Source organism: Ascidiella aspersa, chromosome 7 (assembly GCF_963924565.1).
Source record: "Ascidiella aspersa chromosome 7, kaAscAspe10.2, whole genome shotgun sequence".
Taxonomy (NCBI): Eukaryota; Metazoa; Chordata; class Ascidiacea; order Phlebobranchia; family Ascidiidae; genus Ascidiella; species Ascidiella aspersa.
This window is the reverse complement of record NC_139453.1, coordinates 2,067,269-2,082,635: the sequence shown is the minus strand read 5'-3', so window position 1 is coordinate 2,082,635 and position 15,367 is coordinate 2,067,269. Positions and strand designations below refer to the sequence as shown.

General features: G+C 36.2%; 1 protein-coding gene and 1 non-coding gene across 2 annotated transcripts; both read right to left on the bottom strand.

Moving 5' to 3' along the window:
- Positions 1-46: 46 nt before the first annotated feature.
- LOC146137239 (fatty acyl-CoA reductase 1-like) lies at positions 47-15,347 on the bottom strand. The gene is made up of 14 exons (XM_083394850.1): positions 15,169-15,347; positions 11,563-11,667; positions 10,842-11,033; positions 10,148-10,323; positions 9,090-9,184; positions 8,013-8,151; positions 7,277-7,400; positions 5,772-6,015; positions 4,984-5,088; positions 4,487-4,565; positions 4,157-4,246; positions 3,017-3,146; positions 2,060-2,187; positions 47-1,498 (listed from the first exon to the last, which is right to left on the bottom strand). Exons 2-14 carry the CDS (start codon positions 11,629-11,631, stop codon positions 1,372-1,374), a joined length of 1,698 nt encoding a protein of 565 aa, XP_083250976.1. The 5' UTR covers positions 11,632-11,667; positions 15,169-15,347; the 3' UTR covers positions 47-1,371.
- Positions 7,525-7,598, bottom strand: Trnat-ggu (transfer RNA threonine (anticodon GGU)). The gene is given in 2 exon segments: positions 7,525-7,557; positions 7,561-7,598. It is a non-coding gene; the product is annotated as a tRNA-Thr (tRNA).
- Positions 15,348-15,367: the final 20 nt, after the last annotated feature.

Sequence of the window (15,367 nt, the reverse complement as noted above, 5' to 3'; positions counted from 1 at the left end):
ACAACGAACAAACTGTAGTTAACAAAGAAAACGAAGCCAACAAAAGTTCCATGAAAAATCTATACCATTTAAAATTACCCTGTTAAGATGTTGTTAGGGTTCTAAGCAAACGTAACTAGTGTTTGTCAATGATTAAGATTCTTCAGGAATTGACTCAGAAATCTTTAAAATATTTGGGATCAACTGTTTTAACCGACCTTTGCATTTAACACTACAGAAAAAAACAATTTCCTATGAGCACGACAAAGTAACATTCACAGTAACGAACGACCAACTTATCAAGAATCCAACAAATTGGCCAAAGCCAGTATTTCTCAACCAATGGGCCGCGACCCATAATTAGGTGGCCGTTGATTTGATTGGGTCACCGACTTCAATAGTTCACATGCTTAGATTGATTCAGATTTATCCAGAGAAATATTTCTGCAAAATTTGGGAAAACTGTTCGAGAAATACGACATGGCTTATATTGATTAAATTCAAATTTTATTTATGCTTTTGACTTAGGTTGTATTTAAAACCAAAAAGTTCAGCGAATAGAATAGGGCCGCCAAAGCTTCGCCGGTCTAAGGCCAAAAAAAATGTGCCGACAGTTGAAAGAAGCACGATGTCAAACATATTTTTAAAGTATGACCAACTCAACCAGATATAAACAAAAAAACGTGTTATATCTGCACTTAGTATTCGGGCCACCACGAAAACAGGTTGAGAAACACTGGTTCAAGGAAAAAAACGTAGTTTAACAAATTGTGTGCTTAAAGTATAACCAACACAACCAGATAAAAGTAAAACCGTGCAAAGCTTTGTTGTTGGTTTTGAGACATGCTTATAAGATACGGGTGCAAATAAAATAGATTAAAATGTTGTTAAAAATTGTCCGATGCATAAATGCACAAACAATCAAGGTAAATATAATAACTCTGTAAAATAAATAAAATTATTTCTAATATAGATTTTCGGATGGAACATTTCGGAAGGTCGTTTTTGGAGGTTTTATTTTAGGACAAAATGCGTATAATTTATATTACTTTTTATTCCCTGAAAACCATTACTTTAAAACTTGTGTTTTTGAGGTAAAAGTTCGAAAGGCTATAGTCAACAAAAAAGTTTAAGCAAGGGTTCTACACGAAAAACATTTCAGGTAATTTTCTGTTAAGTTTAACAGATTAACTCAAAACAATATTGTTGGACGTACAAACGTATTTTTTTTTAAATTGTCTATTTCAGGCCTGCTTTAAACACATGTCATATATGAATCCGTGAAACGACAAGAGCATTGCACTAAACCTCCCCGCACCTGACCTATGCCTTGTATTGGTATAAATAAAAGGAAAGAGTAAACTATGACGTCACACTACTGCGTGTATGACGTCACCATTGGATCGCGAAGAGCGAACGAACTGGAGCGATCATTTTCCAGATGAAGGCTGCGATTCCGGTGAAGCCGAGAAACAACATCAGACCAAGAACGTCCATGCATAGGTTCAGCAGCTTTAACCTGTTGGTTAGAGGATTGGGTAAAACGGCGGCCATTTTGTGTCTAATTCAAAATGATTGTTTTGCCAGTTTTTTTGATAATAGCGAATGAAAACAATAGTCCAAATCGTTTGGCTATATGCTGGCGAAATATATGTATAATATATCTTTAAATAGTGTCTGGCCTGAATTGCTAGCTTTTCTCTGCTGTTACTGATCAGGAATTAAGGTCAAAATTTATCTTGCAAAGGTTAAAAAGGTGATTTCCAATTTTACATTCAGTGACACAAAATGACGTCATTACTATGCCCAAACAAGCATTTAGATGAAATTAAAACGTTCGGGGGTAATTTTTACATTTTTTTGGGCACAAAATTTGCTTTATCATAAAGAAGTCTAGTTACGGTACATCTACTCTATAGTTGATAGCCTACTTTTGTCACTAGCTCACCTCTAAAGGCAGAAATGCGTTATCACAAGTTATGTTAAAATCCTATATTAGTTAAGTATCGGATCGGTAATACTACCACTTGTGACATAAAATTCTCATTTTCTAAAAAGAAGTAATTTCAAAGCAAGTTACGTTTTCATTCTTCTCCTGGCTTGAGGATATCCATCCATTGACTCCTTCACAAGGAACTGACGAGCTCCCATAACGTAACTCTTCATTTGTTCTTCCCAGTCTAAAGCCTTTGCGTCGAAGTTGTACGACTGTGGGTTAAACACAAGTGTTTAATAACTTGATACTTAAGCCGATCAGCGATACTACCACTTGGCATCGGGTATCGGCTCCGATCCAATATTATTTTATCGGACATTCTACTTGATACTTGTGAACTTTGGTGTGTTTGCATTTGTGAGAGGCGGAATAAACACAGAGTGACACTGAACACTGAACAGATAACGGGCAGTGTCTATTATGAACGGCAGTATCTATTATTATTGAGGTTAATGTGAATACCGTATGCTGAGTAGTAAGTATTAAATTATGTTTAACCAATTTGATAAAAGCCGTTCAAAGGTTCATGTTGTTGCCATGATATGTGTGTTGAAGCCAGGGCTGCGAAGTCGGGAGTCGGACTCAGGGTTCAAGTAAAACCACGCTAGACTAACCGAGTCTATTTTAGTCAGCAGTCCCAAGGCAGCAAACTGTAGGTTGTAAAGTGGAATAGCAAATAGTGGAATATTGTCCAACCATGTTTGGGGCGGATGAAATTATAATGATGAGTGGATTGCATATCCACGTTATTTTAGTGACGTATATAGCTGAAACGCAAATGTAGAGTCACAGCCGGACTCGGAAGTCCAGTTAATTATTTTGGCCGGAGTCGGAATCTTAAGTTGGAACAGTGGGACAAGATTAACTTCAGAAGGGCTAGATCTGGGCTCACCAAACTTTTTTCATAGGGGCTGGTTATAATTTTTTTGTCGAACTTTATTAACTTAACTATCGTCAAACGAATAAATTACAAATAACTATGCAACAAAAGCTGTAGTGAGCCTTGTCTTTATGAGCAGGGATTTAGCTTTCGATACACACCTTTCTATCTGCTTGCGTCAGGCATTTCTGTAGTTTCTCAGCGTTACTGGTTCCAAAATTGAAGTCTTTGGTGAAGAAAAACTCCATAACCTTCATTCCAGTCAGCAGCTTTTCGTTCATTCGAAGCATCCTGGCATAAAAATACCATTCAAGTTAACAGCAACCACGTTGGGTGGAAACCATGGTTTTGTCATGATGTTCTTCCCATGGCATCATTAGTACCGTGTAAATATCGCCCTTTGATTTTTTTCACACAGAAAGCACCACAAAAAATTGCAAAATAAAAAGGAACGCCAAATATATTTTCAAAGAGGGTCGAAATAAGTATGGGAGAATAAATATAATTTGACCTACCCAAACCCAAGCGCCAACTCGCACCCTAACCTAAATATTGTTAGCAATATAAACCCCGGAAAAAGTGTGGTAGGATTCTATACGCCAACAATTGACCTGGTGTACCCCTAGAGTCTGTAATGCTGAAATGATATATTTTGGATACCGTACTTTTTTATTTTGTAGTTTCTGTGTTGCTTCATATACGTGCAAACTTCAAAGAGCACCGAAAAAACTTTATTAATTAGAAGCGATTCGTAGAAAATGGCACTTTGACATTTGAACAGCCTTTTTAAACAAGGTCTGCGATTATCATTAAAAACACAAATTTTTAAGACTGCCATTAACAAACAGAGGTCAAAAGGAAGTGATTTAATCGTATGTTTTTGAATTTATTCATACCAAATCATCACGAAATGTTTTTGTACGCATGACGCATTGCTGAAATATTTGCGTTAAGGCATTTTGCCAGCATCGTTTAAATGTTTCGTTTGTGACGTCACAAAATGGTAAAAAATGCCTTGTGATGTCATGGAGGTACAGTTTTATCCAAAACTGCAGAGTTATTTATTTATGGTTTTGTTAAGTTTATGATATGATTTACACCAATACTAGAAATGATTTCTTAACCGTTATTAGTTCGGATCGTTATTACTAACGTTAGGTAACTTTATCTTTATTAACGTGGGCTATTAAAACACTACAAACTTTCCTTATCATAACGGTCCAAGCGGAGACGTACAGCAAAAATACAAGCCTGTTGCAGTATAATGAGTTCCCTGCTATATTAGTTAGCCATTTACTCACACAGTTCTCCGGTTGCTAAGTGACAGATATACGTCATAGCAAAAGGCGGGCAGCGTCTGACGTAAGAATACGTTGAGCTGGTAAACGAATCTAAAAATAAGTTAATTACTTAAGTATTACGTGCAATCATTTCATTTTAAGGAATAGATTAAGTTTGTCATAAAATAAGAGTTAAAACGATTAGAAGCTTATACTTATTAAACACATATGTGGGTGTATCTTTCATTGGATGCCCAAAATACTTTAGTCTATAGTCATTTTGCCCAAAACACTTAAGTCAAGTCATTATAAAACTGGAAAGCTGTGAATTTAAATTACGAGTTAACTTACCTGTTTTGAGTGACGTGCATAAACTGACACCTGATGGGATCTAACGGCCAAGCTTCACACATTGGAACCCCAACACTAACTGCAAGAAGTAAGGATAATATGCAGATTGCAGATATTCTCAATTTGAGCATTAGGTTTAAGCAATGTTCAATCATTTGCAAAAAATAGATTATTTTATTTGTTAAAGTTAAGTTAATTGTGGATAATGGATGGAGGTTGTAGTTAGACCAAGAGTATCAAAGCCCGTACAGAAGTAGGTATTATTTTAAAAGAGTTATTCCAAATGTTCAAAATGATTCCTACTTCCGTATGGGCTTTGATATTCTTACCACGTCTTAAATGAATAAAATACGTATTTTTAGAAAACATTTTTTTAAGTATTTTAGAAACCTTTTTATCAAAGGCAAGAATGGTTTAATGTTTTTCCTTCATTCGAACTAATATTACGTCACTTACAGTATTGTTACGTCACCTACTTAGCTTGTTACGTCACTTACTGAGCTTGTGAATGTGAAGCGGATTTTTTTCGCCGGTGGTAATCGCATAGATGGGGATCTCCCCAACGCGTTCCTGTGACGTTTGTGAATGAGGGCAACCGCAATCTGTGTGAAAATAAACACGTAAATAAAGGTTTCGAAACATTTAAAATGCTACCTACTTCTGTACGGGCTTTGGTATTCATTCTACGTCAAACAACAACCTCCAGCCATTATCTTAAGATTTATTCGAACAGTTCAAAATGCTACCTACTTCTGTATGGGCTTTAATGTTCCTTCTAGGACTTACTACAATCCCCAGCCATTATGCTCCAAAGGTGTATCTACGTATATGAGCTTTAAAACTTTACAAAAATAGTTACATTTGCAATGAGACGTGTTTTTTAAGGTTCACATTTGGTGAGCGCCAAGAAGTTTTGAGAGCAGCAATTATTTTATCTCAGTATCTAAATTCTAATTCTCTGCTATAGTTACACAAGTAGGCTATATTTTATAAGAGGCCGTTGAAAAAATTCGAAAGATAATCATGTGCCGGCCATGAAACAATTCTTTGTTTTTAGTATTATTGTTGATTTTAATGTCATGTTCAAAATCGTATGATTGAAGCCATCGCAGACTCACTGAATCTGTCAATCAATGATGCAAGCAAGGCCAGGCTAGGAAAACAACAAGCCTGCAGTGAGGTTCGAACTCACCATCTTTAAAAAGTTGAAGAAGAAAAATCAATTACGAGAGGAGTAATTTTATTTAACATTTCACCTAGTCTAGTAGCAATGGTTTATATGTACCTCCATTATGTCTCTCAATGAGATCTGTCCACCTGTGCGCATCATCTACAACAGCCAACCTTGTTCCATTATCGTTGTTGTTATCGCAAGCAGTTTTCATGGCAGCAGCTATACTCCCGTTAACCACAAGGTCCACAGGTACAAGGTCAGCTACTATACTGGGGTCGGCGAACAGAGAGCGGAGGAATCCTTTGCCGAAAGCAACCACGAAAGCTGTGGGTCCGTATACGTTGGTACACCAACCCTGGGTAAAGAAAGGATAAGATTTATTAAAACATTGTTTAAACTTTAAGAGGGTAAATTGCTGAAACATCGTAATTTTTCAGGTAATTTTGTTCGTAGTTTTTCAGCTACAAAAATGAAAAGCTTAATTTGGATCATAATATCTTGATGTTGTACTTAGATGTAGAATCAATATCAAAGCCCATACAGAAGTAGGTAGCATTTTATATGTTAAAATAAATAATATTTATTCGAAACGTTCACAAAATGAGACCTACTCCATTCCGGCCTTCGATATTCTTACCGCTGAAGCGCACTGATACCTTGAAGTTTATCAAGTGGTTTACTGCGAGTGCCCTATCTTGCCTTATGGAAAAAGGCGAAAATATTTTTCTCTGGTAAGTTGTGGATAAATGACGTCATTAGCGCTATCACCAAACCCCGGTCGATTGCGAAATCTCATTTGTTATAAAGGGGTTGAATAGTACCGGGATGTCCTTGTCATTGTGACGTAACAACAGGGATCGGGCGTCCAAAAGCGCGTGATGTATTGTAGTGTCGGCGAAAATCGGTCGCTTGTAAAATTGGCTGCAGTTCGTTATTTTAGCGTGATATGCTGGCGAAGTTTTATAAATAATGCTCCCAAAAAATTAGACATAAACGATATCCAGCCTTTCGCCGATTTTTTTACCAAACCGTTTGGGATAAAGTTAGAATATCAAAGCCAAAACAAAAGTAGGTAGCATGTTGAGCCAATCGAATTAATCTTAATATATTAACTGGAGTTTGTAGTCAGACGTGGAATGAATATCAAAGCCCATACAGAAGTAGGTGGCATTTGAACGATTCGAATAAATCTTTATTCAACACCTACTTCTGTATAGGCTTTGATATTTATTCGATGTCTAAATACAACATCGAGTCATTGTCTGAAGATTTATACAAACGGTCGAAATACTAGTAATACTTTTGTAAACTACAACCTCCGGGCATTATGCTACATTTGGGATAAATGCCGAAGAAGCAAGTAAATTTTTAAACCTCTTCTCGCATAACGACAATGAAACATATTGAATGTGCCTTTAGACTAGTTATTTTTTTAAATCTAAGTAAGGGCCTTTAATTGTGACAGTTTCTTTGTAACCTTACTTAGAGAAACAACAAGTTTACAAAAATGGATAACACAGGGCACACCTATTTAAATCCCACGTGTTACTTTCAAGTTTCTTGTATTGTCAATATTCCCAAAACAGCTTTTAAAAGCCTTTCAACTGCCAACATACCGGCAAAGGTTCTTTGTAAGCTGGTATTATCATGCTGGGCCTGACGATGCAGATTGGAAGATGAGATCCTTCTCTTGCAACGACGTCCTCAGCAAGCGCCTTCGTCAGCGTGTAAGTGTTCGGTCTGAAACGAAATCAATGTTTATGTACAGTTGTACCCTTTTAAACCTATAACTATATTACACTGGAGGCCTTCAACAGACTAACAGTCGATCAATGATGCAAGCAGGCCAGGCTAGAAAACAACAAGCCTGCAGTGAGGTTCGAACTCACGACCTCTGTCATACCGGAACCGTCGCTCTACCAACTGAGCTATGCAGGCTCAGAAGGGAACGAGTCGAGAAACAACCATACGCCAATGCTTGCTCAATCTGTTAGTACAAGCAACCTCATTGAAGGGGATCCACAGTACCATATCATTTGTTCAATGAAACATATGTACACACATATGTGTGTTAACAACTGAGATCTAGACCTTATGAAGCTGCTTTTTGACCAACGATAACGGCTTACGTATCAATTAGTACACTGAAAGCAGAAATAACCGAATCTGTCGATCAATTCAATGCAACAAGGTAGGTTAAAAAAACTTGTTTTTTTCTTTTGTTTTTTATTGATCGACTCATTTGGTTAATTTGCGATGGCTTTCGGTGTGCAAAGAATAAACCAGGAATAGTTTATCAAAGACTTATCGAAAATCTCCTAAGCCTTTTAAGGAACCCGACTTGCACCTTACCTTTTGCCGACAATTTCTGGCGTGACCTTTGCGATAAGGTCATCGTCCATCCACCGGAGGGAGCCCTCGAGGTCGAGGTAATCGATTCCAACATCGTAAAACTTTTCGTCGGTGGCACGCTGGTTGCAGTGGACGAAAGCTGCTCAAAAAAGCGGGATAGTATATGTTCATGTTCGGATCGCAAGGATTGCGAGAATGACATTTTAGCTCTGTTTAAATTCGCATTTTGCGGCGCTTTTAATTGTTATGTTAAGTGCTATTGGCATTTGCAACTGTCAAAGTTAGCATTTTACAGTTATTAGGACGGTTTTTACTTCACATTGGGTTATTGACGGTTTTAACTTTTATATTAAGTGGTCAGCCTGCATTTAAGAAGTCTTGAAAGGCAAAATTATTGTCATGCTAATAACCAAAGTATCTATAGTTAGGTTATTTCGCATGCGCATGTGCAAAAAAATGACCTATAGGCACTTTTTTCTATGGCACTTTTTAAAGCAACGCTGATTTTTAGCGAAAATTTATTGTGTTTTTAATTATATTTTTAAAGCGGAATAAAAATGTGTTTTAAATATAACTTTTTACAAATATTTGTAAAGTTTTTAAATTCGACTTTTAGTTGTTTCATTTGTATCTTTTTCAACAACATTTCAACAATTATTTTTTTTACCTGTTAATCTTTTACCTTACTACCCTATGATTTACCCACGTGTTAACCTATTTAGTTTATTCACATTTTAGCGAAAACGTAGTGTTCTAAATTTAAGTTTGTAAAGAAATTCGTAAAGTTTTAAATCCGTCTTTTTATTGTTTAATTTGAATTTTATTTAGAGCATTTCAACAAACTTTTTTACCATATAATTTCTTTACCCCCTTACTACCCTATTCTATCCACGTGTTAACCCCTTTTCACCAACATGTTAGCCCCCTTAATTCTACCTAGATGGTAACCCCCAAGTTTACCCACTTGTTAACCCCCTTATTAACCAACATGTTAGTCCTTTAACTCTTATTACCCACATCTTAACCCTTTAACCCACATTTTACCCCTTTGACCAACATTTTAACCCATTGACCAACCTGTGGACGTGTGTATGAACGCTTGTAGTCTCTTCATCCCAGTAGCAACCCTGAGTAGTTTACGTAGACACAAAACGTTCACCATGAAAGAAGTTCTGCGAAACATGCGGCGATAAAACACATAAGTGTCTAAAGTTTATTGAACCAACGTAAAAATAACATAAGATAGTGGTTCTCGATCTGTGCTACACGTATAACTAGTTCAGGGAGTTAATGCAGATGCCAAAATATTTTAGTTTGCGTGGACCAGGGTCGCCATGAATTTTTAGAGATGACGTCATTAAACAAGTAAACTTAAGGAACTTGCTTTTTTCGGTCTAAAAATGTGAAATTTATACTAAAAACAGTCAAAGCGCCAAAGCGTTTTTATATCAATATATTTTCTCATAAAAAATCATTCCATTTATCGTATAATACACTAATATTTCAGTGAGCCTTCATGGACCCCGTTAAACTATTCCACATACCCCCAGGGTTTTAAAATTAAATCTAAAGATAAAGGCTGGAGGTTGTAGTTAGATATAGAAAAAATTAAAGCCCACACAGAAGTAATTATCATTTTACGAATGTTTCGAATGAATCAATTGTAAAGTTTGTTCTTCCGGCAATATTTCTTATTAAATGTACCGACGTTTCGATAACCTATAGTATATATACATACAAAGCCCATACAAAAGTAGGTAGCATTTTGTGAATGTTCGAATGAATCTTACGATAGTAGCTGGATGTTGTAGTTAGTAGTAAAGAATAAATATCAAAGCCCATACAAAAGTGGGTAGCTTTATTTACGTTGCTTAGATGTTCACTCCACAAGTTAAACATTATTTTAGAACTTTATATCGTAAAAGAACTATAAAGCGGCTAATTCAGTGGTTCCCAACCTTTTTGTTCTCGCGACCCCTTTTAAGTTTTCGATAACTTGCGCGACCCCCCAATTATTGTGAATGATAAATAAACTAGAATAAATAAAAAACACATTTTAAAATTGGTATGCTACACGGCCCAAACAACCCTTCGCAGCCTCCAGGTTGGGAACCTCTGGTCTAATGGCAACAAACCTCAAGTGTTCGTTAAACTTTACGGTTGCGGCGCAATGGAAGAATATCTCGACTTCGTTGTGAAGTACTTCAACCGATTCATCGCTAAGCCCAAGGTCAACCGCTTCAAGGTCACAGGGGATGAACGATAATTTGGCGGCAAAATCGGGCTGCGATTGATGGAGAACGCTGAAGGCCTAAAACAAAACAAAACAACGTTGACATCTTTGTTTTCTTGAAGCCTTTCTAACTGGTTAAGCTGCTATAGTCGCACTGGTCGACAAATAATGTATATATATATTTTTTATTAAAATGCGACTCATTTCTAACTACAACCTCCAGGTATTGTCTTTAGATTTATTCAAAACGTTTACAAAATGCTTCCTACGTTTATATGAGCTTTTATATTCAATCTTCGTCTAACTACAACCTTGGGGCATTAGGCTTTTTTTCGAGACTTTGTGTACGTTTTGAATGAATCTGAATTTACTTTAAAATCACAAAGCACGTACATAAGTACATCGCCGTGATATTGAAAACGAATAAACATTTATTCACAACTTTCACAAATACCCTTGGCCGGGCTTTGATATTTATTCTACGTATAACTACAGCCTCCAGTCCTCCAACCATTTTCTTAAGATCTATTTTAAACGTTCGCAAAATTCTACCAGATTTGTTCCCTTCTGCAAATAAAGGTTTGATGATCACACACCGGTAAATTGACGAGCGCTTCCAATCTCTGCTTGGGAGTTTGATTCCTCTTGTTCCTGATGAGGAGGATGATCTTCTTGACATCCGGACAACATCGGAGCAGCTTCTCAATGATCCCTTGTCCGAGGAATCCGGTTCCTCCAGTTATTGCGATCGTCTTGCCCGCGAAGAACTCCGCATTGCTCGGGTACTCCTTGAATAAAGCAAATATTTTTTGTTAGAGGAAGTTGAAATAAGACGTTCGAAAAAATTCCATACGCACAAACTTTGGTGAAGAAAAAAGGGTGTAATATATATATACCAGAGCTTTCAATCTATTTATTAATTAAGTTATGTTCAATCTTATTAAGTTGTGTTTAAAGGCCATGTGTATTTTATTTTCGGAGCATAATGACTAGACTTTTAGTTAGACCTAGCCTAGTAGGAAGCCTATACAAAAATAGCTACCTAGGCTACTTATAATGAGCTGTAATATTCCTATTGCATTAGAATTGTATCATAAAGTTGACTAACTGTAAAACGATTTTAAACAAAAAGCATCAAGGGGCGACTTTTTATTTAATTAGAACAATTTTTGGCGACTTTTTGAAGTTACTAAATATCTACTGATTGGGAAGAACTGTTTCTTTACTTTTAAAATTCGCTGAAAACATTTCAAAGGCCATTTTTCCGGATGCTTATTTTCGTTTATACAGATACATATGTGTGACGTCACTACTTACAGGTACTTCTTCGTTGATGACGTCATCGTTGACGATGGCTGACATTTTTTTGAGCAGGTCGGCGCCCATCAGGGTACTTCCCCTTTAGAGAAACCACGCTATGCTCTGAATTAAAAAATCAAGTCAAGTTTTAATTTGACATTTTCATAAAACGGAGAGAGGATGTACAGAGTAAAATAAAGTTAAAAAAGTACATATGTCAGATCAAAATCGCCTGGGTATAAGTTAAGGCATTATAATTAAAATGGTTTGCCTGGCAATGCAACCAAGTCTTTAAATAACTAACATCAATCTGGAAAACGGATAAAATAACGAAGTATGGTGAACGAAAACAAAGTTTTGAGGTATTTAAAGTATGTTTATGCAACAAAGTAACTCTTGGTAGTTATTTTACCTGAATACAGCACAATTAGGAGACCATGTGGATCGTACCAACTAGTTTTTAAACCCTTTTAAAGTAACACACTCATTGTTTCGCCCCTTCTGCGAAATTTAACCATGTCAAATAGTACATTTGGAAAGTACCTATTTAAAATGTACTTCGCCGAACGTAGCCTAGTACTGTTGTACCGAACTGGCGTATTTTGGTCGAAACTATTAAAACGCAATCTGTACTGTGTAAGAAAAACTTAAGCAACACGAAGCAAATTAAGAAAATACAGCAAACTGAGGATTCGTGTCTATTAGAAATGCTTTCTCTTGTACGTTTTGTTGTTACGTGACGCGTGAAACTTAATCCTTGTGATTACTGTCATATTGTCTTGCGCTTTTTGTTAAAGAATTTATTGTTATCGTTGGGCGTACACGATTGTTTCGGGTGATCTAAGTTGGCTACACCGTTGGTTTAGTTTTTCTGTTGTTTTTGCTTCTTAAACCCAAAGTTTTGGTTCCTAAACCTGGTTCATAGTGGTACCCAATTATTTCCGTTGCGTAAATGCGTTTCAAATATGACCAGAAATAATAGATACATTCATAGCGCATTCATTGCCTTTCAACCTTTTCCCGTAATTATGGAGTTTTGCAACAAATTAACCCCAGTAAAAGGACACCAAAAAGGGATTAAATATTGTTAAGCATCAACTCAATAAAAATGTAAACGCAAAGTGTATAACAGAAACAGATAAAAAATGACAATAGTAATTGAAAAAAACTGGAAATTTTCTTACGAACCCAAGGCTAAGAACAACTGTTATATTGTGAATTAGGGATGTCAGATATATACTGTACTTGACAATTTTGATCTGATACCGATATTATTGACTTTATAACTACGCTCAACCTAAAACATAGTTTAAGTTAAACGTTCAAGGAAGTTTTTTAGGACATTTGGCCAAAATACGATTTAGAGTTAAGCAAGTTTAATACCGTCAGTTGATAATCTACTATTTTTTATAAATTAAGATAGAAAATGCGGTATTCGGCCACGAATCATAGCTAAAATATCTAAGAAAACACAAAATAAAGAAAATACCCACAAAATAAAAATAATATTAACCCATATTAATTTTATTACCGATACTACCACTTGACATTGGGTACCAGTTCGAATCCTATATTAACGGACATCCCTGTATAGTGTGAACCTTGGCCTCTAATATGCTAGCAACGGTCATTAATTAAATAGCTATTATAAGCTGCTCCTTTTGTAGCATTGCCACGCCTGGGTTAATGTGTTTGGGTATTAAGGCAGGCAGTGCTTCGCAACCTTTTTTCACTTGCGGCAAATCAACAGAGCTGAAACAATTTGGCGGCACAACTACGAAATGTATTTCGATCGTCAACAGAAGACATCAGCAAATATCCAAGGGCGGTCAGGGAAAATAATTAATTTATAACGAAAGGCACCGAACATTTGACACAATGAATAACTTTATGTTCTGATTTTGCTGTTTTAGGATTATACCGCTTGTCTTAAACCGACAAATGTCCCCCTGGAAATTACAGCCCTTGCAATAGCGGATTAGAGAACATTGAGGGCTTTTAATGTCATATACGAAAAAAAAATTTTTAAAACAGCAGCCAGAATTGACTTACTACCACAAAAGCTAATAATACATAAAATATGCGCGTGGATAATTATCTCCATTTCCACTTTTGGTGAAAATTTTGAAAAAACGCTGTATATTAATACTCCTGGTACCGGTATAGTTGATTTGTTAAAAAAACTACTTTGAAATTGTATCCTAATTATCGCCTTTTTCTGGTGTCTGCTTATATGCTCTGTATACTCTCTTCATAAACTAAACAAGCTAACATAGAAGTCGGCAATATACATGTAGATGCCCTACATATTAATAAAAAGATAAAGTTACAGCTGGATTATTGCGTAGGATCAAAATTCCTATATCGTGTTATTTCTACTGATTATTAAAAAGTCCCCTTAAAACGCAAGTAACACACCTCCAGGAACGTCGCGGCACACCTGGCATGGTCTCGCGGCATACTAGTTACGGGGAACTGTATATTTAGGTCAGGGGTACACAACCTTTTAGCTGTTGACAGCTGCATTGACAGTCTATATTTTTCTCACGGTTGCCAGTTAAATATATTTAGGGATAAAAATATGGAAGGGAAAGTCTAATCGCGCGAAAGCGTGAAAAAATGCGTTTATAAAGTTTAAATTTCTCAAAACTTTTAATTCAATCGAAATTGCCTTGGGCAAATAAAAACAATCGCATATTGGCATTTACACAGGCATTTAAAAAAAAAGGATTTTGTTAGTAATGCGGCGCAACATGCTATGATATACGTAGCGCATTTGATATTACCAGATTAGCTTAAGAGGGACCAAAACACAATAAAGACAGATAGAAGTTCGCGCGATGCGTGAAAAAACAGCCAATCTGATGACCAGCAATGGCAGATTGATGTCTGGCTGGCCTATAACATAAAAACCCGTCTAATATAAGACCTGTCTCATAGGTCAAATTTCAGCATTAGGTAAAACGGAAGTTTGTATCAACGTATGGCCGCCAGCTACTGTCTGTGGTTTATGATTTATTGTTTTTTGGTATTAACAAAATACAGAATTTTTTGTGTGTCTGGATATTTAATCATTTATGTATTCTCTCTTAATTTACTCAATAACAGTTTACGATACACTAACACAATTCTATTCGTTTTACCAAGGCTTTCTATAACTACTACTCAACCTGTCCCACAGTTTTGCGATAATTCCACCCACCACTCACATAACACATGCCTACTCAGCCGTTAAGTTTGTGCATTGACATACCACCAATAAATTCTAGCTGTGTGCTACTTCAAAAGTTACCTCAAATTTAGTTTACCGTGATCTGGATAGCTAGACAAACACTTAAGCTAGAACGGCCTATACGCGCAATTTAATAAAAGGCGCTGCTAATACCGGATCTAAGCCTATAGGACGAGAAATTTCGAGGAAAGTTTTCAACATTGATAATTTGGCGGGATCGTTATTAACATTAATGCAATCTTTAAGTTAGTCGCTTAAAATTGACTAGGGTGTGAATTGCCAGTGATAACTGTATCTCTGTCTGTTAACCAACCTGTAAAACCTTTTTTGCGAATTTTAGAACTCCGAATAGAACATAAAACATATCTTAAAAACAACAAATAATTACCCACCTTTTATTTCTTCGTGTTATTTCGTTGGAGAAATTCCGAAAAGGCTTAAAAATCTTGTTTCGTTAAAAATTGAAAGATCAAATCTCTGTCATTCGAAGTTATACACTCGCGTATGACGTCATAAAGCAGTTTGTTAATCCAATATCGTACCACCCTGGCATGATTTTTTGTTAGTTTTTATAACCTAGGCCTAGTTTTT